The 24,085-nt window shown below is 34.2% G+C and overlaps 2 protein-coding genes across 2 annotated transcripts; one reads left to right on the top strand and one right to left on the bottom strand.

Annotated features, from left to right (window-relative positions):
• Nucleotides 1–1,087: 1,087 nt before the first annotated feature.
• On the top strand, nucleotides 1,088–6,662 carry LOC145559503 (vacuolar histidine transporter YPQ3-like). The gene is made up of 12 exons (XM_081620922.1): nucleotides 1,088–1,419; nucleotides 1,967–2,009; nucleotides 3,114–3,140; nucleotides 3,704–3,802; nucleotides 3,893–3,996; nucleotides 4,100–4,292; nucleotides 5,358–5,462; nucleotides 5,561–5,656; nucleotides 5,775–5,795; nucleotides 5,906–5,964; nucleotides 6,067–6,157; nucleotides 6,311–6,662. Exons 1-12 carry the CDS (start codon nucleotides 1,166–1,168, stop codon nucleotides 6,413–6,415), a joined length of 1,197 nt encoding a protein of 398 aa, XP_081477048.1. The 5' UTR covers nucleotides 1,088–1,165; the 3' UTR covers nucleotides 6,416–6,662.
• Nucleotides 6,663–6,806: 144 nt separating this feature from the next.
• LOC145559513 (putative galacturonosyltransferase-like 1) lies at nucleotides 6,807–10,252 on the bottom strand. Its single transcript, XM_081620930.1, has 2 exons — nucleotides 9,422–10,252; nucleotides 6,807–7,405 (listed from the first exon to the last, which is right to left on the bottom strand). The coding sequence occupies exons 1-2, from the start codon at nucleotides 10,071–10,073 to the stop codon at nucleotides 7,050–7,052; spliced, it is 1,008 nt and encodes a 335-aa protein (XP_081477056.1). The 5' UTR covers nucleotides 10,074–10,252; the 3' UTR covers nucleotides 6,807–7,049.
• Between the last annotated feature and the right edge of the window lie 13,833 nt (nucleotides 10,253–24,085).

Raw genomic sequence — 24,085 nt, 5'->3', positions numbered from 1 at the left:
GGATTAGAATCAAAACTAATCTCTGAATCCAGATTAGCCCAAAAGGTGAACCGGGTGGGGAAAAAAAAAAAAAAAAAAAAAAAAAACCTTTAAATTAATCTAATGCTAGTTCATAACATTGGTAATCAATGTTTATAAATAAGTAATTACCCTATAATAGTTAACCAAATATATAAATTAGTCAAAATAGAACATTGATAATCGTGAATTCGTGATGTTAAAAATTGAATCCAATAAACTATTATTCCTTCCACCTAAAAATACCAATTTTCATTTACAACCTGCCTACAAGAATATTTCATTCCATTTATGGATAATCCCATTAATTTACCAATCCACCATTATACATAGTAATTTTATTTTTTTTTAAAAAAAAAATTCATTAATAAAAGGCATACGACACAACAAATGAAATCTAGATCAACAAATATATAAATTGAATCAAATAAGAGTTTCCTTCATCAAAACTACAGTCGTTGAATAGATCTTGCACTGTGGTCTATCTCTCGCACACATTACTGGAATATATAACCTTTTCAGAGAGACAATTTAACGATTAGTTGTAGCCGTAAGGATGATTTTCATCTGATTCACTTGAACGCATTTGAAGAATTAATAACCGTTACGATCCTGGACAAATTTCTACCAACAAATTGATAATAAGACAAAAGTTTATTATTTTTTTATAAACGTACCAAAAAAAAAAAACAACTTAAACTAATAAAAACTAACTATTCCACTATAGGGAGATGGACGAACATCTACACAACGTCACAACTTGTGTAGATTTATTAAAAACTAAATTGCAAAACTAAAGCAAAATAAGAGAAAAGGGTCGAAATTTTTTTAAAAATCCTAGAAAAGAGGGAGAAAGGAGGAGCGTTATCCACCATTATATAGGTACCATGTTTATATCATATAAATTATATTTATTTTTTTTATAAGTTTAGAAATAGAGGGAGGATAATAATATAGACATGATTTAATTTCAACCCCAAAACTTTAATCAACTAATTTATGGCCTCGCACTAAATTACACTCCATACGTACATTTGTAGAACAAACAGAGTATTATATTAATAAAAGACTAAATAAGTAAGCCACAACTCCAGCGCTATATAAAACCAGACCCATTCACACAAAAGGAGAAACGAAAAGAGAGAAAATGAAGGCGAAATACAGGGGAGCGTCTTCAAACAGAGCAATATACTGTTGGAAAGAGAACAAACCATGTTCGAGATGGGTTCAAAAATACTTCAAAGATTGCCTTTGTAATGTTAGAGATGATCTTTCCTTTGGTTTTGGTATCGTTAGTTTAATAGCTTGGGCTGTTGCCGAGGTTCCTCAAATCATCACTAATTTTCGCACCAAGTCTAGCCATGGTGTTTCTCTTCTCTTCCTCATTGGTTGGTTTCTTGGGTATGTAATTCTTTCCTTTCATTTCTCTCTATTGCTCCATTGATTCGGAATTTGTTGTCGTATTGATATTGTAATTTGAACTAGTAATTGTCATTGTAGTAGTCTAATTCAATTTGAGGCAGCAAAATGAGTATAAAACCTATTCCTGAACCTCAACCTTCCGTTTAAGCTAATTCTTAGGTCCAGGAATATGTTTTATACTCTATCGGCAGTGTACCTCTGCTAGTTCAGCTCGACTTGTGGACATAGTTGTGGCCAGCCCTATATGTAAGGAAACAACAAGCTAGTAGAACGCTCCATCCGGGGGGACAAGGATGCACCTACGATATTTCGAAACGGGAAAACATAATCATTTTTGTTATCTATGCAATAGTAGTGGCAGTAATTTATTAAGATCTTACTTAATTAAGATTTACAAGTACTAATTGTTTTTGTATACATAAATGGTAGGTGTATTAAAAAATAAAAATGATATAGCTTTTGTTTTGAGTGTGACAAGTTGCATATGTGCATGTAACAAATTTATTATTTTATTGATTGTTTTCAGAGATATATTTAATCTAGCGGGGTGCCTTCTGGAGCCGGCTACGGTGAGTAATCAACATCCCTAGATATTCCTTATTTCAAGCTTTAAACTTGACTTCATTATTCTTACTTTTCATTTCTTTTTGAGCTTAAGTACTCTATAATTTTCACTACATTATTATTCCCTATGTTTCGTACTCTCTTCGTCCCTAAATTACATTTTTACTACTCTTTATTATGTGAAGAATGAATGCTAGAAGTAGGAATGTAATTTAGGGACAGAGGGAGTATTGTTTTTTCTACTTCGAATTTTTTTGTTAGGCAAATTAATTGATCAAAGTAGGAAAAATAAAATAAAACAGAAGGGGTAACAATTACTCCCTAATTTCGTAGATAGTACAAGTAACTGTATTTATAACATTGTAATAAATTATTGGAAAATTTGTCAATTACTACCGCAAGTTAATATTACTTTGTAAATTACTACCGCAAATTTTAAAAGTTGTGAATTACTACCCAAAAAATTTTAAGATGTTGCGATTACTACCAAACCCCCATTAAACCCAACTATGACGTCATTATATCACTTTAACCCATGATTAAAGCCCTTAACTATGACGTCATTATATCTGACGTCATAGTTGGATTTGATGGGGGTTTGGTAGTAATTGCAACATCTTAAAAAATTTTGCGGTAGTAATTCACAACTTTTTTAATTTGTGGTAGTAATTTATAAAGTGATATTAACTTGCGGTAGTAATTAACAAATTATCCTAAATTATTTAGGAACAGAGGGAGTAGTAATCCATGTATTCCGTAGCGTATTAAAGGCAAAATAGCATACACCGGATAGTAGAAGCTTATAAGAGTACATGTTGTCATGTAAGCAGTTGAGTGTTGACATGATTACATGATGCATTTACACTTACACCAAAGTCAAAAAATAATTTACCTCGCTCTTTTATGTTATTTTCTTCTTTCCCTTAATAATTTTGTATTTTAGTGCTTAAAAAAATCATGATCATGTATACTTATAAAAAATTTGTTATAATTATTGTTTGAATTTTTAATTTATCGAAATAAGTGTCCATGTTTGGCGTTACGTCTTAAGTGCTTTGATTTGTTTGGTTGTTAACTAAATTAAATTTTGTTTGTATGTGATTTTGCAGCTGCCAACCCAGTTCTATACAGCTTTGGTTAGTATCTTGTTATTCTCGTCCTTACTCCTCAGTTTTCACTACTTACTTATTTTGGATACGAAATAAATAAAGGTCATTTAAATTGTTATGTTAGCATGATTAAAATTTAAAAGAAAAATAGTTGAGTCAAGAATATCCACTACATAAATGTTTTGATGCTTCTTGACTGCTTCAAAAATAAAAACCGTTCTCTAGGAAGTATTATTCCCTTAGGATTTAGAGAATATTCTTTTTAATTTAAGGCATTTTTGTGCCAAAATGTTCACTCTGTGTTAGTAGACAGAACGATGCACTTGGTCCAGGGCACCGCGCATATCACTCATGAGATATTTTGATTATGTTGGATTGATGTACTTATCGAATGATGCATTCATATGGTTTATAAGCAAATCATATAGATGCCGAAGTTTATGATGGGATTATAGTCAAATTCAATAGATTTAAGCTATCGTACCTCATTTGTCACCTTTGTTATGACATAAACAATAAGGATTTTAATTACTTGCTATTTTGGGTCGCTACATGAACTTACATGCATTATATTTTTCGAATTTTGGCAGTTTTACACAATTAGCACAATAGTGCTAGTGTTGCAGAGCGTGTACTATGATTACTTCTATTCGTGGTGGAAATGTCGTCATGATAAGGTCCATACCGAGGTAATTATATATATGTTACATTAATTGACTAATTATTTGTACATTTTATTATGTTGTCATGTTGGTTAGATAATGTTGATAATATTATAGGTTGATCAAGAAGTGAAAAAACCACTGAATCCGAAGCCAACAGATCAGGCAGGTATCCCAATCCCGAGTTCTCCAGTAAGAGCACCAACACGAAGATACTACATGTACGTAAAGTTGTAGATAATCCTAGAAAATCAGCTAGCATATATCCAAACATGTTGAACTAAAAGATGAGCTGAACAAATTATTCGTGTAATGTAAATGCAGGTCAGCAAGGTCTCTAGCTGGGAGTGACACACCCCCATTCCGATCTTATCTGAGGTCGGGCCCTAGGAGCGGTCCCTCAGCAGTGGGGCTCGACGACCACTCATCTTCAGATGATGAAGAGACTAATCCTATTCCCATACCTGCTAAGAGAGGTACCACAGGCACTAGCCTACCGCGACAAATTCCACGTCCTGTAAGTTTTCACTTCTTTTTCAAAATATTTTAGGTTTACTCATTTTGCCACTTGTGCATATTTTCTGGTGCACATTCATGAACTAATTTCTACTCCAGTTTAGCTGCTTATGAATTTAAAAAACAAGTCATTTTCATTATCTTGCACACTTTGTATTTTCTATGCTATATTTACGAAAGTACCCTTTATGCATATATAATATATTGACAATAATGTAAAAATGTAGTCCAAGGTTTTGCATGAAAACAATCATGAAGTTATTGGTCCCCATTACATACTAATTGACACATTGGTGCTATGGAGGTTGTCTTAGTTAGCTTCTTACAGGACCCGTAACTTGTTAGATTTGCTGAAGATGTTTGTTACCTGCAAGTAAGACTCGTACTGTTAAAGGACCAACTCAACCAAAAGCTTAAACTGATGGTTGAGGCCCAAGAATATGTTTTATACTCTATCACTCCCCCTCACATGAAAGAGCCTTTGGGCTTGAAATGTGGATGCAACACAGACCCTCTCATAACCGGCGCAAATTAATTCCACTTTGAAAGAGGGGCGGATGAGATTCGAACCCCTAACCTTTGTGTCACGCTGGCTCCGATACCATGTTAAAGGACCAACTCAACCAAAAGCTTAAACTGATGGTTGAGGCCCAGGAATATGTTTTATACTCTATCATGTTTTATACTCTATCACGTACAGTACTTAAGATCTTGTATGTTGATTGATTCGAGTGTTGTTGACTGAAGAGAATTGAGATAAGAATGTAACGAACATTTTGTCTACTTAATTAAAAATATAAAAAGCTACGTTGTCCTCAAGTTAGTGTGCATATGTGATAATTGTAATGACTAAAAACAAAACTTATTGAGAAAATTAAACATAATGCAGCCTAAGATAATGAGGATTAATACAAGAGGACAATTATTTTACATTCTCTGTCATGAATCACAGAGCATTTTTTTGTTAGAATCGAACTTTCTGAAAAGATCTTATAATCCATCAATAGCATACTCAGTCACATAGCATCAATTTTCATTTATTCTTTTGTCAATTGCCTTTTGGTAGGCTGCTCGAGGAGCAATGGTGGCCGTGTCTGTTAACTTGCCAAGTGGGGGCAATGCATTATCAGAAGCTTACAGGGGCTTTACAGGGAGGAGGATGTTGTTAAGCGTACGCCTATTCATTTCCAACAACATATAATTTCAGAACTTAACTCATTACTTGTGATATCGTTCAATATGAGACATTAAACTAATCTACATATGCAGGAACATGCTTCAGAACATAGTGCAGTGGGTCAATGGTTGGGTTGGTTGATGGCTGCTATTTACATGGGCGGCCGGATTCCTCAGATCGTTTGGAATGTAAGCCATACTATACTTCCTAATACTAAATCATTTTACACTGCTTGATTTTATTTTGATTTGTTCCTGCAACACTATTTGATACTAACAAGCATTATTGCTGTCTTTTATTGACCAGATCAAAAGAGGAAGTGTGGAGGTAATATTTCTCATCGGACCTTATTAACACTTATCTAAATCAATTGTAACGGATAGTTCCCCTTATCCTGTTTTCATGATGGATAACTCTGCTGTCATATGCTTTTGTAGGGCCTGAATCCACTGATGTTTATGTTTGCACTTATCGCTAATGTCGCCTATGTTGCAAGGTATTCTTTCTGACTCCTCTCTTGTTAGAACTTACAATCAGTCACTGTTATTTGGTCAAACGTTCTAAACTTCACACTTCATTATCTCTATAACAAATGCAGCATATTGGCAAGACATACAGAATTCGAAGAAATCAAAGCCAACATGCCTTGGTTGCTGGATGCTGTCGTTTGCGTGGTGCTTGATCTATTTGTATCCTTTATTTTCCCTTAATTTTAAATTTCTATATCTGTTTTCATTTCTAAGAAATCTGACCATTATTAGTCCAAGGTCTTGAATCATACTGATGTATGAATACTTGTTGAGAAGACGGTTTGTTATGCCTTGACACTGCTTCTTTTCAAGATAATCATGCAGTATGTGTACTACAAACACATGCGAAGGAGGAGTACTAGGGAGGCAGACCAAGAATTCTACTACGAGGAAGCGCCAAAGCCAATTGTATCCTAGCTGTAGCATTACATATACAACCGTTAGAAAGATGAAATTTGAGCTTATAATAGGACCTGAGGATCATGAGCAACTGTATTCTTACTTCCTGTATCAATGTCTAATGTCACTACGCTAACGGTGTTTAATGTTCTGTTTATGCTAACGAACAATTATGAACAAACTTGTCCTAGTTTTTCTAATGCTTGTATACATTTTGCTCACAACCATTAAGTAAAATTTTTAGATGCCTGTCTTATTTTTAAAATCGGGCTTCACATCACCATCATAGAGACGTAGACCCTGAAATAATAAACTACGTATGTGACTATGTATGTAAGATGAAGGAAAGTACTTACTACATAAATATACTATCTAATACGGAGTATAAGCTTAACAATTGGCATGTAAGTACGTAGCAACCATACAGGTTGAACCTTTCATTCTAATGTGTACGTTTACACGCGCGTTTTCTCTTGTTATCAACAAGTTGATGATAAACAAGCTCATTTTTGTATTTCTACAACTTCAATACATTGGAAGTTACTTGTAAAAATAACAAAACTTACGTATACATATAGTATGTTATATGCATCCTAACATCCCTACCTATAGATGATAGAAAATACTACATAAAAAGGTACTTTTTTTTTTTTCAGGAATCAAGTAAAAAAGGTGTCTGCAACAAATCATAAGGGGCCCAAAGTGAGTCCAATGGACAGGGCCGTTTAGCATCTAAACGGGCCCAAGGCTTACCTTTACCACTCCAATGTAACAGACTAACTGGGCCTGGATGTAGGTCCCTACAAAGCCCACGAAAGTTATCGCCACCAAGCCCATGTTGGTTCCAACGATGATCAACTGGGGCTATTTTCCCAGCAAAAACCAATAAAAAAGGTGGTAATGAGCCCAATTCATAAATCCTCATTCTTTTTTGTAATTCCATCCATTCTGTAATTTTTGTTGTGTAATCTCCATTTCTCCACCTCTCTAAATCAATCACCATCACACCTGTCGAAATTTTCGTGGTCGGAAAATATAATCGTCAGCTGATATGAAATTAACTCTATTTGTCTTGCACCTAACAACTTTGTACAAGTATATATTTATAATCCAACCTACTAGAACAATATGGGGTTTACATGATTTATTGAAGGTGACAAGATTTACATTGATGCAAGACGTTACCAGGTTTACGTTGTTTGTAGAATTGTAAAGAGAAGTTGTCGATGACTTTGAGTTCACAATTTTGACTCTCTATACAGATATTACACTCTAATAGAACCTAAAATCGTTCTATACATATATCATATATGGAACATACAATCAAACATGTTATCTACAAGTTACAACTAACATAGATCAAATAAAAGTTCAAAATACTAGCTAGGCCCAAATAAAGTTGATTATAGTAAGATAAACCTATGTAAAAATGAATAGCATGCATTATGTCATGTAGCATCAGCAATCACTAGTCAATCTATATCAAAGTATTATAGATTATACAAGTATACGGTACTTTTGAACCCATAATTTTCTTTTCACGTCGGACACTTCCCTTCCCACTAGAAAATATCTGAGCACTAGTTGATGTTCAATAATTGACAAGAGAACTTAACTCCAATCCTACATTAATTGTCTCAATTGAGTTTTTATGCATGGCTATCTAACATATGTTCAAGCACACCCATCAACAACAGTAACAAAATTTCTTCAATACTTACACCGATATAAATCCATTACGTACATTTAGTATTTTGATTGTCAATTGCTGAAATATTTATTAAATCAAAAGTTTAAGCTGGTGGTTGAAACTTGTGAATATGTTATATGCTCTATCACGCATTTATTTACCCCCTTTTATACGAGAGCCCATGGGCCATCCTCATACCCTGCATTTAATATTCCACTTTAAAAGGAGGGATGAATGAGATTCGAACTCGTAACCTTTATGCCATGTTGGCTCTGATACCATGTTGAAATAGGATATTAACTTATATTTTCTCCACGAGTATCTAATGGACGTATTTATATAATAAACTCTTAATTTTATCGTACATTTTCCTTAAAATCATAGATAGCTTATCACGGGTTTAGAAGAAACATTCGGTCCCTTAATTTCTTAATTGTCCAATGTTCTAACAAATAGTAGAAGATGTTACTATTATTAGAATTTCTGCCAACAGCTTATCAAAGGTGGTATACAACTCTCATCGCATTATACCTATAAAGCAGAAGTTTTAGATTCCCAACTCTCTGATATGATAATATCACCAACTAGCTAGAGACTAAAACACTATCGTACAAGCATCTCCAAGACCCCCTCAGTCATAAACAATCATATCAACCTAAAATCTTCTTTTCAATAACAGTTTCTTCTTTTACCTCTATATACCTCGAGGTATACGGTACACCCAATCTCTTACTTATTTTGAAAAATAAAAACGAGCGTAAAAAGCATATAATACTTACCTATAAAAAGGAACAGAGACCGTAACATTTATTAGATCAATTAGTGACATTATTGAAATATGATGTTCTAATGTGTCAAAAAATTAAATATGCCATCTACAATTGACGTAATAGAATCTAGCATAAAATATTTAACTTATGTCTATCATTCAAAACTTTGGCACCCTTACTAATTCAATACTTAATTAGATTTAGTACTTGTGTTATTAAATGAAGGTATAAAATCAATGTACAATTAATTACTCCAATTCGGAATCTAATCTATGTTAAAATAAAGATGGATCCGCAATTTCGCACTCAATAGTCGTGTGTGTTGCCTTAACATGTGCAACTAGTCAACTTATTAAGTGTACCGTATTTTGCTCTCCTCGACTTAATTTAATTGTACTTAGCTATAACTTATTTTTGCTAAACTTAACTTATGTTTGCGATTTTTTTTCTCTTCACTTATATTTTTTAAAAACTTATTTTAATACTAAGTCGAGTAGAACAGATTCGTATTTGTATAGCAAATAAATCAAAAAGTAAAGATGTTACAAAAAAATAATGGCATACCTGTATTAAAGTAGCAAGCTTTTCTGCCTTCAAATGTCATAGACAAAGCAGGATTAGCCCAAAACGACGGCGTAAAATAAGTTCTAAAATTAGCGTTACAATATTCGGGAGCAGCCAAAACAGCGGTTTCTCCAAGAGAAGTAGCAGCAAGTTTACCAATATCATCAACCAAAACAACATCATTGTCAAGATACACCACGCGCTTCACACGCTCCGGCAAAAGGGCAGCTAAGTAATTTCTCGCGTAGTTTAACGGGCAGTCGAGGGATGACCGTATAGACGTGGAAATAAGACCGGCAACATTAGCGTCATCCAATGAGTACATGTAATATGTGAGGTAAGGAAAGGAGGTGGCTATTGTACGGTTGAGATCACGACTCGTGGCGGTGGAGGAGACCGATATGAAGTGGAATCGGAGGTTATCGGGGCAAGTGGAGTGGTGGAGGATTGATAAGATCGCGGCCATAGAGCCACGGAGGTACGTGGCGTCTAGGGTCATTGCAATGTGGACGGTTTGATCATTGTTTACACAATTTGGGGAGTTGTAAAATTTAGGTGCTTCTTTGAATTCAAGGGCGGAACTAAGGTCAAAGTTTGTAGAACAGAACGATAGTAAGAATATGGTGAGGAAGAGTGTTTCGAGTCGAGTCATAGTTACATGATCGACTTGGTAAGCAAGTGAGGAAGTTGTGAATGTAGTGTAGTGTGAAATGATTAGTGACAAAAGTATAAGTAAGGAGTACAAGAAGAAGTATAAAAAGGGAAAGGGGGGAGAAAAGGAAAAGAGATGCTTAGGTGTTGAGTGGTGTTTGTTGCAAACTTTAGCTTTGAATGCGCGTACATGAATAGGGAGGTCATTTGGTTGAGGAAAATGAAAATGAAAGAGCGGGCCAATTCATCAAGAAATGTGGACCAATGGGTTGTCTACTAGTCAAAGCTTTTCATGATCTATGTAAATGTAAACATGTTCATTTCTTTTGCTTATCATCTTTTGGAGTAATTTGATGGTGCATTACTAGTCCTAGTTTTTATCAATGGACCAATTGTAATGCACAAGCACACATGATATAGTTTAACTACGGAGTGCTATTTATGTCTCTCTGAGTTTGTCTCATGTGATAATTTTTACTTTTTCTAAAACTTGGTTGGAATTTTAGCATGTGACGCTGTTATTTTGTCATTTTCTTGGTTTTTATCTCTTTTTCTCTCCTTTAAAAAGAAATTTTAGTAATTGAACTGGGACAAGTTTAATGGAACGGGAAAATTAGTTGATAAGGAGCATCGACATCAATGATACTATAGTATGTTTATTACTAAAGCAAGTAAAAATGTAATAGAGTACCTCTTACTTTACAAATAAATGAACAATACTACTTTGTCCTTCAATTTTCACCTTGCAAAATTCCAAAAAAGGTAAGGTTTGGTGAAACCGAACCTTAGTGTACATTTTTTTAACTGTTGTCAAACACTAACAAGTTCAAGTCATAACAAAAATGATTGGAAGCACTTTTTGCATTTTGAAAGGTTTGATTTGAGGCTCATTGGGAGGGAAAGAGTGACGAAGGATTTAAACTAGGGGTGAGCATGGGACGGGTACCCGTACCATTAGTACTAACGGTTCGGGTACCCAATAACCAATATCACTAAAAGTGATATCCATAACCCGAACCGATAAGTTCGGTACCCGGACTTTGGGTACCCGGATTTCCGGAACGGTTATCGGGTACCCAATAAAGTATCCAATAGTGATAATAAAACTTAAAAAAAATAGTTATTATGATATTTTTTAACACTAATTAACAACAATACCACATGATCTTGGCCAAATTATTAATAACATTACTAATTATTAATATTATATAGTGATTACGAAGTAATGTAAGAGTTTAAATATTGAAAAGATAGATTTAAGTAGGAAAAAAAACAAAATAATTGCTTATCAGAACGGAACGGGAAACCGTTAATTTTAAAATGATACCCAAAAACCATACCCGATAACAAATTATCGGAACGGGTACCCGAACCGTTATGGTTATCGGATCGGGTACCCTAATTTTCGGAACGGTAACGAAACGGGTTTTCAGTTTTTCGGGTAGTTTTGCTCAGCCCTAATTTAAACGCATTATCACTACTAGAAATAGGCCTATTTCCGACGGACTGGTTCCGACGGACACGTAAATCCGTCGCAAAAATAGGAATTTACGACGGAAAAGAAATCCGTCGGAAATTTCCGACGGATTTTGAAAATCCGTCGGAAATTTCCGACGGAATATTCCGTCGGAATTTTTTTTTCTTTTTTTAATTACACCGAAACCCTAACATTCCAACCCTCTCTTTTATTTCATTGAGCCGCAACTCCTCCTCTCTTCCCCTTATTTCAGTTTCTCGCTTCCTCTTCTCTCTCCTCTCTTCCCCTTCTCTCTCCTCTCTTCCTCTTCAATTTCTCGATCTTCCCCTGTACAATCTTCTCTTTCTCTCTCAACTCCTCCTTCTTCCTCCCCCCTCGGTCCCCTTCTCCCTCCACTTTATCTGATCTCACGATCTCCTCTCTCCCCTTAACTTTTCTATTTTCGATCTCCTCTTCTTTCCTCATTCTCTTTCTCAATTCGAACTGAAAATTTTCTCAAGACAAGGGTTCTCACGGTCGCCAATGGTTTTCTTTCTATTTCATACATATTAATGGTTTATACGGCCAAATTCGACCATGAAATCTCTAGATCTAGAGGTTTTAGGGTCGAATTTAGCCGTATTAAACCAAATTCGGGTGGATTCGAAGCTTTGGTTGTTAAGGTATGTTTTCTTGTTTTAGGTTTTGTTTCTTTTTTGTTTTTTTTGTTGTGATTCTGGTTTTTGGCGGTGGTGGTGGTTTTTGGATGGGTGTTGGTAGTATTAGGCTTGTAGATCTTGGTTTGTCTTGGTGGTAGAGGTTGATTTGGATGGGTTAGGGTGGTGAAAATGGTCGTTTCGAGTTAGTGGGTGGTCTGGTTCGGGTTTGTGGGTGGGTCTGGTTCGGGTAAGGGTGGGTGGGTCTGGTTCGGGTTTGGGTGGGTAGATCTGGTTGGGGATAGTTGGTTAATTTGATGTTATTTGTTGTTTTATCGGATTTTTTTTTACAATTTATGGTGGTGGTGGGTGGTGGCTGTTGGAGATCGTGTTTGGGGGCTTGGGTTGGGATTTTAATTTTTTTTCTTTATTTTTTTTGTTAATTTCTGGGTTGTAATGATTTTCGGTGGTGGCGATGGTGATTTATGTGGGTGGTGGGGTGGTAGATCTGGTTAGTTAGGCGGCTGTGGTGGTTTGGCTGGTTGTGTGAGGTAGGGGTAGGTGGTGTGGGGTGACGGCTTGCGGCGGTGGTACGGGGTGGCGGTGTGCGTTTTTTTTTTGTTTTTTTAAAAGCATTTTCCGACGGAAATTCCGTCGGAAATTCACGACGGAATTCAGTCCGTCGGAAATTTCCGACGGATTTTTCCGGCACCGGAATTACCTCCTTCGACGGAAAATTCCGTCGGAAATCCGTCGGAAACACTTTTCTGACGGAAAAGTGTTTCCGACGGAAAAGGTGCTTTTTCCTACAAAGCCTTTTCCGACAACCAGTTCCGACAGAATTTCCGTCGGAAACGTGTTTTCCGACGGATTTCAGGGTTTTTCCGACGGAATTTTTCCGTCGGAAATGGCCTGTTTTCTAGTAGTGTATATCCTTGATCCCATAATAACATCAACATATTTTTCAGGTTCAATTTATTTTATCCCTAAAAGCCAATATTCTCATACTTCGTATTTCCTTTTGAGTTAATATAGTACTTACAATCTCTTTTTAATTTTATTTTATCTCGCACATTAAAAGATAAAGTTATCAACTCCTTTATCAATTTTTATTATCATAACTCGCATATTTAGTGAATTTTTATTTCCAATTTCAATCAAACGATCACTAGAATTATGAGACAATTTTCAAAGGACCGGAGAGAATTAAAAAGGGAATATGTTAAGGTTGGTTATCACTTGCAACTTATTGTGAGAATGTGTTCCCTTAGAATCTCCCCTTGTCATAAATATCATTTCAACTCTCAACATTATATAGATCATAATAAAGGCTGAATTTAGTTACATCTCACCAGTCACACCACTCTAGCTATACTAAACACACAATTACCCAAACACACATTATAATCCCGAGAATGTGACTCGAAATAACAATCTATATCAAAATTTGGGTTTATTTAATCTATGTCAGAACTCAGAATATTTAGCAACATTAATTATGCACAAAAGTTCAACCCTTATTTCTTAATTGATGGAGGTCAATTGGTCAAATTTTACGTTTGTTTTTCAATTACTTTTCTTCGATGTGTCCTTTTAACTCATTAGAAAAGTTTTTCACAAAAGTTCAACCCTCATATACTTTATGGATTTCCACTTCAATAATGTGTTTTTACAACAAAAATGCATTATTATTGGGTACCATATCACACCTACAAGTGGTAATAATAAATTGGATATGGTAATGAAATGAAATAAAATAAGATAAGGTAAATATGATATTAAGAGTTGCTTATAAGAAGATTAAAAGGGAAAGATTATGAATTATAAAACAGTGATCAACACGCGATTATTTTATTATTATATATTTTCAAATTTTTAGCCATTTAAGAAATGCATTTAACATTTATAAGCAACTCTTAAGATTGTACATATCATAATAGATAAAACAATAAGAAAGAAAGTGGACAAGCAATATCATCTATCAACATACTAAAGAAAGAAAGAGGACAAGTAAATGAGCAATAGCTATGACATTATTCAGCGCTTTTCTTCTTTAATTTAGCAAAATGTACTCCTATTTGTATTATGAAATAATGAGAAATGATATTATTTAGCGTTTTTCTTCTTAAATCTAGAGTGAAAATTACCGATGAATTCGAACAATAATTACATCAATCGAAGCATGAAGTTACCATACATTTCCATAATAATAATGTACAATTTAGAAAATATATTAGAGGCTTATAAATCATTATTCTTAATATATTACCTCTATTTGTTATCACGTGAGTAATTGATTATCAAACATGCAAACTAGCTATTAGAAGAAAACTTTTTTTTAATCAAACAATTATGGAAAAGAGTCAAAGCAAAAGCAACTACACATTAATTTCCAATCTTCCCACTTAATGTGATCCCTAAGATCTTTATTAACAAAATATCTAAACCATTTTATTTATTTTTTTTTTAAAAAAGGCGTGAACAATACATGAATGCAAACATGTGAAACTTAAATTACCCCCCCAACAATCAATCCCAAAAATTAGAAAAATGTATGGCTAATTGGGGGACATCGCATTTGTTAAATTCAAAAGAAATCAGATCTTCTTCATCTCACCGCAATTACTGCAAAACAAACAGGATACTACTCTTTCTCGTAGTATATTTGCCATAAGTTATGCTATTTCATTCAACTTTAACGTTCTTACAACCGACTTGCCGCCTTTTCACCTACGCAGTTTCTCTAATTTATTATATGTACCTTGCTCTTCCTACACGTGTTCTTGTAACTAATAACGTCCGGAAAATATACTTTTTCAGTTGATTGTGCAATTTAATTTTCATATCTACGACGGTAGCATTTGAGCAGTTTTTAGCATTTTGATCAAGAGAAAACACTTACCCTAATTATTATTTAAGTTTGCACAAAGTTGTAACTTCATATGTGAATAATTGTACAAATAGCTACGGTAAAGGCTACGCATACAATTGTTGTATGTGGTCCCTACATACAACTCTAATTTGTAATGTTTCTATTGGCTAAAATAATAGGCACAAGTTCCATTAAATTTAATTTATAATTGATTCCTAATTTTCTCCCATATTCTGTTGATGTGTCAAATTTCTAATAGTGTTGTATGTAGGGACAACATACAATGGTTGTATGTGTATCGGCTCTCGCTAGCTACTTTGGTTGATAAAGATGTAATTAGAGTTAGGGATGAATTCTGTCTCAAATTATGTACAATAAAGACCTTTATACTAACTTCTAGGTAAAATTTGTATGTGGGTGTTAAATGAGAGAGAGAAATATAGAAATGTACGTGATTAAGAGATAAATATAGAGAAATGACAACTTATTAAGAAGGAAAGAAGACATTTAGTAAATATTGCACATATGAATGAAGGTAGTAATAGACAGTTGACAGAACCATACCATAAAAGAAGTGTATGTCTTCAAGTTGTTTTGTATTTTTTACGAAGATGTTTAAACTATACTGTTTTACAAGTTTGAGCAACTCCAAGTAGTGTCAACTTCGTGGAGCAATGTCATTGTAAGTTCATGTATAATACAAGAAACATATAATCCACACATTTGTCATAAAATTGGACGATTAGGAAAAAAATAAAAAAAAAAATAATTAATTAATTAAACAACTATAGCAAAAATGGGTATGTAGATATATAGATGCATGACAAATCCCTACAGAAATTGAATTAAAATTGAAGATAGTCGGTGAAAAATTGGAGCTACTCAAATTGAAGAAAAGATAAGGGGAAACTAGTCTTATGATTTGACACATATAAAACATCAATTGAGAAGGAAATTGGACATTTGTAATTATAGTTGGAGTAAACCGGAGATAACAACTAAAATGAACAATACATGGCAATTATTGAATTTGTAAGAGCATGTAATACTACATTGAATTATAGAAGTCAACGGAGAAATATAATTTTCGTAAAATCCATATGGTTAGAGATATGATATCATGAAAAGGAAAAAAAAAAAAAAATCTTCGTTCCTTTTATTCTTCTTAGTCTGATCGACAGTCGCATGGTACTTTGTGTTATTGTCAATTTATAAATAATCATTAATAGGATACTCTAATAATTATCACAAAATCACACGTCGTTTATTATTACTAAAATGCTTGCCACCAAGCCAATTTAACATTTGTAATGCTCCTTTGCAAATTACAAAATATCCTAGTCAATGGCATATTCAACAAAACTCGGAAATTTATAACAAAATCACATGTAATTCATAAAGTTTAACACAAATTTTTAAAAAAAAAACCGATTTACATTAGTGTACTGTGTGGCGGGTTGAATGAGGAAAGTAATTAACTTTCCTTGTTTTTGCTCGCACGTGTCAATGTTATTTACAGTATTTGGTTTCCTCTCTCTTCCTAATTTCACTTCTCTCTCCTTTGCTCATTCTCTCTTCCGCCATATTTTTTGCTCCCGTTTCCGCCATTGTTACAAGCTTGTAGCTTTCTTCCATCGATTTCTAGGTTTGTTTACTCATAGTTTTGTTTTCTTAATTTACTTTTTTTTTTCTTTTTATTGTGAAAATCGTCTTGCAAACGAATCTACTAACTGCAGGTGAATTTTTTCTTCAATTTTTATTTTATGTATTCTGTTTTGCACTTTTCTTACACACATTAGAAATAATCATTGAGGATCAATTGAAATAAAGGTAATTCGTGTTTTTATTTGAATTCTAGGGTTTTATATGATGAATTTAACTAGGCTATATGGTGGATTTTGTAATTTGTGCAAATTTTACTTATTTTCATCATTCAAATCTGTCAGATAATATAATCCAACACTCCCTTTAAGTTATTGTAGTGTAGTTGAACAAGGCTCCTGCCAAGTAGAAGGGGTCAGGAGCAAGACTACAATGTAACTAAGGTGGTGGAGGCCAACAACGACATTGAGAAAAAAAAAAAAAAGACAAACAAAAGGGTGGTTCGTCTCGTGGATCTGGCTCATCCAAGACTATTATCAGTCATCGGATACGCTATGCAAGATTGCATTTCACTCACAGATTAGGCTAAAGAAGGAAGACTATGAGTGAGCTAGGTGGCGTATTAGGTGGAGAACCAAGAGGTAGAGGTGGTGCACAAAGCTCCTATGTGTGGTGGGAATTAGTTGGAGCACAAGAGGGGTTGCCGGTGATGGTCAACCATCGTACTCCATAACTAAAACGCGGAAGCAAAAAAAAAAGTGTGCTTTATGTAATTGTTTGTGAATCCAGCCGATGGGTTTAATTTTCTAACCCACCGGCAGGGGAAGAGAAAATTTTAGATATAAACAATCCCAAGATCTAACCTAAGCTGTGATACCATGTCAGATAATATAAAGCTCCTTAATTAGAGTGATTTCCATTGATCAATATTTATAGGGTTACAATGAGTAACCTAATCATATTAGGTAACTATAAGATATGTATAGATATCAAAGATAATCTTATACAAAATATATCCTAAACCTAGGATGAGAATATTTTATGGATATTCTCTATCAAAATCAAATTATAAGGTTCTATGTTGTGGATGTTAATTTGCTTTGTCTTTTATGTAATTTGATTTTTGTTATCCTGCAATATGAAAGAAATTATACTTTATTGAAGAAATTGAAATTAATGTATTGAGTAGCTTTCCGGATTTCAGATAATTTTGGACCAAATAGACATTATACAATAGATAAAAGAGTTTTAAAAAAGTGCATGGTAGTATTTAAAAATTTTTAGGCCTTACTTCTATGGAATTTTTTTTGCAAAGAAGGGAATTATCCTACTTACAAAAGCATTAGACAATAGAGTTGAGTACAGTAAAAATTGTTTAGTCTTTTGAACTAGATATCACTGCCTTATTACTTGAAAATTGAGAGGGATAAACTTTCAAAGGATAAATCTTGGTGGGATTTATTTTGGTGTCTTTTGTAGGGAATTTGGTTGAAGAGAAATGCTGGACACTTTGGGAGAAGATTAATGAAAACCTTTGTGCTGCAAGTCCTGCCTTAACAATTGCTATGGATGCTGGCCTTAGTAAGGCTATTCTTGAGACTGATAACATTTAACTTTTTTCTTATTTGAAGCATGTGAAACAGGAAGTTATTATCAGTGATTTTGTTAAGCTTACTAGTCTTAACAATCTTATCTCTTTCTCTCATGTAAGTAGATGTGGTAATGTTGCTGCTCATAAACTTGCCCAAGCTAGTGGAGATGAGAGTATGGGTTGAGGAGGCTCCACGTTGTGTAATGGCTGCTGTGATGCTTGATTCTGCTAGCATCCCTTAATAAATTTTTCTACTATAACTTTCAAAGTTCATCCTTCTTTTTTTATAACACTTATTTAATGGTTTTAGGGATCTCGAGGCTCAAGAACTTTTAGAGCAAGTAAACTGATATTGTAATAGTCAATATGCAACTATGATAAGAGCTTGAGTCATTTACTGATGATGATTTGGATTGGCACAATGTACTTTTGATGACACCAGAGTTATTGATGAAGTTTCTCTCTATCTTTCTTTTAATGAGCATACTAGCTATTTTTTTTAAATGTGTGATTGTGTTGCAATGGTTATAATAGCATTGGAAATTGAAGTGTTTAATATCAAGGCTATTAGCTCAAAAGGTAGAGCAATGTACTATAAGTGTACATGGTGTGGGTTCAAGCCCCACATAGCCTATACATATTGGTGTATTCATATTGTTGGTGTAACCGTGTAACCATGGCCATTTTTATATAACTTACTTAGGATCATTTAATTAATTAAGTTCTTTTGATTAGGGTTACTTTTGCCTTGGTTATGGTCACTTTCACTCTTTATTAATTTTGTCCATGGTTAGGGGTACTTTTTCACTTGAGTAAGGTCACTTTTGTCTCGATTAGGGTCACGTTTACCCTCGGTGAGAGTCACTTTACTTTTGTCTCAGTTATGGTTATTTTTGCGTTGGTTAGGGTCACTTTTAGTCTTGCCTTAGGGTCACTTTTGCCCTTGGTTTGGGTCACTTTTTGCCTTGCTCAAGGTCACTTTTGTCCCAGTTAGGGTCACTTTTGCGCTTGCTTAGGGTCACTTTTGTCTCAAATTAGGGTCACTTTTGCCCTTGGTTATGGTCACTTTTGCCCTCAATTAAGGTCACTTTTTGCCTTGCTCAAGGTACTTTTGTCCCAGTTAGGGTCACTTTTGCACTCGCTTAGGGTCACTTTTATTCTTGCTTAGGATCATTTTTGCCCTCAATTAAGGTCACTTTTTGCCTTGCTCAAGGTACTTTTGTCCCAGTTAGGGTCACTTTTGCACTCGCTTAGGGTCACTTTTATTCTTGCTTAGGGTCACTTTTGTCTTGAATTAGGGTTACTTTTGCCCTTGGTTAGGTCACTGTTGCCCACAATTAAGGTCACTTTTGTGCCAGTCAGGGTCACTTTTTCTCTCGCTCAGGGTCACTTTTTCTCTCGCTCAGGGTCACTTTTGTTCCACTTAGGGTCACTTCTTCCCTTAGTTAGAGTCACTTTTATCCCCAATTTGTGTCACTTTTGTCCTCAATTAGGATCACTTTTGTCAATTAGGATCACTTTTGCCTTTAGTTAGGGTCACTTTTGTCTCTAGTTAGAATCACTATTTCTTAATTTAATACTATGGTACAACAAATAGCCTACGTAGGACTCGAACCTACATCCTCTATGCGCATGTAGAAGCATAGAGTGCTCGACCAATTGAACTAATAGGCTTGTAAACAACATAATAAAAAATTGTTTTTTTTGTATATAATGATTTTCTCTTCCAATTAACAAATGACATATTTACAGAGGGCTATAAATATACTCTTATATTCAATAAAATTGCATAGTACCTTGATAATACATAAGCATTAAGCACCAACAACAATTTTACAGAAAGCTATGAATATACTCAGTATCAATAAAATTGCATAGTACCTTGATAATATAAATTGTGATAAATTGTGATACACCAGTATTAGAACGACATTGAAGCTATAAGTGAAAGACACCATCACAAAATAATCAAAAGCATCACCATAAATATTAGCGAGAATTGCGATAAAATGAAAACAAATACAATAACAACAGGATACTAGATTATTCTGACATTACCAAATACTAGCTGTAGTTGTTTCCATCGTGTAGCTTCAATTATGATTTGAGAGTTAAATATTTTAATTTCATGCCATGATTTGAATTGAAGGTTCGGAAATATGACCGGAAAAATCAACTGGAATTGTTAATCAATAAATTTGAAAGCAAGTATTGCAATTTGAGTAATTTAGGGTTCGTAATTTGATCATCAACAGGTCAATCAATTGCAGGCTGAAAATTAAAATTAGTGGAATTGAAATTCTATACAGATACAACTATCTTTTTGTGGTTTGAGGTTGAATTTGGTTGCAATATTCTTTTGTTTGGTTGAACAAACATGAGAGAAAAATATTGGGGACTATGATTATTGACTTGTTGTTGTTGTTTTCAACTTTTCATGAATGGCTTGATTGCTTATGGGTCTTGTGGCACGTGTGAGATTTGGATGTACAATAATATTATTGTACACCCGGGGCATACAAAAACTTTTGAAAGTTTAATGTTATACAAATATTATACTCCCTCAGTTCCTAAATTACATTCATATTTCTAACATTTATTCCTCACATAATAGAGAGAAGTAGGAATGTAATTTAGAGATGAATGGAGTACCTTTTTTTCAAGATATGAAGGGAACTCGCTTGAGGGGATTAGGGAAAAGACAAAGAAAATCCCGTAAATGAGTCCTATAAAATTTAATACCTATAGGAGTCCAAGATGGGAATGCCATGCCACTACTCTAACACCTCAAATTAGTATACAACTATTTCTACTTAAGTAGTAGTTGGAGGCAACTACTCTTGTACGTACATAATCTAGATAGATTTCCAATTCAATAATTACAAAATAATTCCAATTCCAACCAAGATAATGGCAGAATTAACAAGACAGTGAGCATTCAAAATAAAAGCATAAACCCAAATTAAAATCAGCAACAGTGTAATGTATCAAGTATAATCCATGATTAAGACATTAAAGTGAAGAGAGATTGAGATAAAAAGAGCACACATGAGTGGGAAGTGGGCATGCCTTATTGCCTGCCGACACTGGAACAGCTATGTGGTGGGTCTCACTCTCACTTCATGCAGCGTAAGTCGCCCAACTTGTGTATAAACTGCCGTATTATCATTATTTCTCCGAACTACTCTGTTTACATGCATTTATACACTCAAGGTGACAATGAACTTCAGCTTCTGTGGAATACAACTGCATTATATCCTAAATCTCTGTTTAAGAGTCTAATCGCGGTCTTGACTTTGTGTTTAACGACAAATGATTCATGGATCCACACGAACTTTCAAGGACGCAATCATACAAAACCTGTAGTACTGCTAGAAATCCTAAATTCCTGATTGACACATTGATTTCTTGCTGGTCTTTTAGCATATTGCAACAGCGAGCTGTGGAAATCCTCATCGAACATACGGTATATAACACATTCAAACATACGGTATATAACACATTCAACACTATTTCTATTACGGCTAGCATATCTCAAACCTGCACAGAAGATTAGGGTCTAGACTCAAGCATGATTCTCCCGCTTAAACACACACAAATCCCTGCTAATATCGACCATAAATGAACATGACATTAGAAATTACCCCAAAATAACAAGGCCTAAAATGGACTATCAATCCGCCTGAGGAACCTGTTTAGCAAATAAAATAGGCTAACAGAAGAAACTCAATTTGCACACTAAATTCAATGGCACCAATAAATATATCTTAGATTCTTCCTGTTTAGAAAACACTGACACCTGGAAATGCACATCTGAACTGTTGTGTGCTTGTGTCTACTGTCACATTTATTGAGCTTATGCAACCAGAAACATAAAAGCATACTCCGTATGTTTTAAAACACACCACATTTATGTTCACAGAAAAATAACATTGATCAGCAATTTATGATCCTTTTGAAAATAAGTATGAACAAGGTTTGTATAGATGCATGCTCGAAAGGTAGGCAACTGGTTTAATGAAGTGAATCCAAAAGAAAGAGTGATTTTCTCCTAAAGACACCAATAACTCCCCTTATTGTACATTGTGCTAACATGATCTCGAAAAGACAACCAAACTCTCTTTGGAATGAAGCCATGATAGGATCATATAAGCAAACAGATTAAATGGCCGTATATTAGAACATAAGTAATATTTTCCTAGAAACACTAGAAGTCCCAGTAAGTCAGAGGAAGGACAGTGATTACTTTCAAGGAAATGCAACTTCCTTTTTAGCAAACCAAACAACTCCATAACCAACCAAGAACTACAATTGGCACTTTCATGAGTCTCATATTCTTCCCATCATAAAATTTGCTTGATCAATCATGATTCACAATGTTTCCACCGAAGTAGGTTCATCATTTAATAACAAAGCAAAAATACAAGAATAGAGAATAGGTACTCTGATAACAAAGATACATGTAGGTGATTTAATTGTTTCCAGTTTGAATTTTTATTTTTTTTTATTTTTTTTATTTTTATATCAATGACAAGAAGATAAAATCATGAGAGAAGATAACACAAGAATACTATTTCTAAAGCACAACTTACATCACTAGCTTCGAAACAAGCCACACGAATAGGTAAAGCAATGCCAAACCAAGCTAAACACATAACTCCCAAGTCTAAGCTGAATTACTGTTTCTAAACTAACCAATAAAGAAAAATTCATCAAACATAAACTGACCCGCTCAGCAGGACATAATGGTGAAGCGCCAAGATGCTAACAGCAGAATAACATAATAGTCGGGTTATTAGATCAAATTGATACATGCATACATCCCATTCCCCAGATTCACAAGCACTGCCACTGCAGCACTGTCAATAAGCATCCCATAATTACAGGCAACCAGGGTCAAAGCAAATCACAAAATTTAGGTGTGAAGAATGAATCTATACATGTCGCCATCTAGAATGGTCAAATGTAAATCGCAGTGTCATATGTTAGTTGCACGTCTGAATGTTTATGAGAGGCTGTGATAATCTATATAGACTGCCTCCAATCACATGTTCCACTAGGAAAACAAGTAATTTGGAAAGAATCAGACATGGACAGGGTCCCAGAACAAATTAAAACATTGCCACACATTCCTTGCTTCATCAAACTCAGTTGACTTCTCATTGTGCAAACAAGAAAAAAAAAAACCTCAAGAATAATACCAAAACTAATTGGTTTTTGTTTACAAGTATAAATCAAAATAATTGGCATTCTGTTTTAGTCATCGAAATAATACTTTATCTATCTTGTTGACTAACATTGTGTGCACAATAATATTTTGGTATAAGGCTACATATTTATTCAAAGAAAAACAATTTGTTTATTTTCGATGGAGACAGGATTTACATGTAACAATCCATTTGTTTATTTCACTGCTAAAAAAGTTTGAGAGAAAAGAAAAAAATCAAAGGTAGGAGTGGGAAGGAGGTGAAGGGAGTTGGGAGATAGGGAGGACAACAAGGCATTTGTTCATTGAAAAAGAAAAATCTTGTTCATTCTCAAAAAAACTGATTTTCCAACTTACAAACCAGAGGTATGAATAGGAAAACTACCTTTACTTACTACCAGCCAAACACAGCCTAAGCCTCACAATATTAGGAAAAATTTGGAATCAAGGAATATACAGTTGAACCTGCAAAAAAGGGTGAAGACTAAAGGAGAATAGCTAAATTTGACTGAACTTTTCAGTTTAAAGAAAAATAATGGATTCAAACTTTATCATAAGGAGTCATAACCCAGATTTAAGCCTTCAAATAAATAAAAACTTACAGGGGAATCAAATTCCACATCAAAAAAA

This window comes from Chenopodium album, chromosome 1, assembly GCF_948465745.1.
Source record: "Chenopodium album chromosome 1, dcCheAlbu1.1, whole genome shotgun sequence".
In the NCBI taxonomy this organism is placed as follows: domain Eukaryota; kingdom Viridiplantae; phylum Streptophyta; class Magnoliopsida; order Caryophyllales; family Amaranthaceae; genus Chenopodium; species Chenopodium album.
The sequence above is the reverse complement of the archived record's forward strand: the minus strand, read 5'-3'. Positions and strand labels throughout refer to the sequence as shown.

Excerpts from the sequence above, each read along its gene's own strand:
- LOC145559503 (XM_081620922.1), top strand. The coding sequence starts at position 1,166 with ATGAAGGCGAAATACAGGGGAGCGTCTTCAAACAGAGCAATATACTGT. Across the intron at positions 2,010-3,113 it reads GCCTTCTGGAGCCGGCTACG|CTGCCAACCCAGTTCTATAC; the intron begins GTGAGTAATCAA and ends GTGATTTTGCAG. Across the intron at positions 5,965-6,066 it reads AATGTCGCCTATGTTGCAAG|CATATTGGCAAGACATACAG; the intron begins GTATTCTTTCTG and ends TAACAAATGCAG.
- LOC145559513 (XM_081620930.1), bottom strand. The coding sequence starts at position 10,073 with ATGACTCGACTCGAAACACTCTTCCTCACCATATTCTTACTATCGTTC. Across the intron at positions 7,406-9,421 it reads AGCTTGCTACTTTAATACAG|GTGTGATGGTGATTGATTTA; the intron begins GTATGCCATTAT and ends AAATTTCGACAG.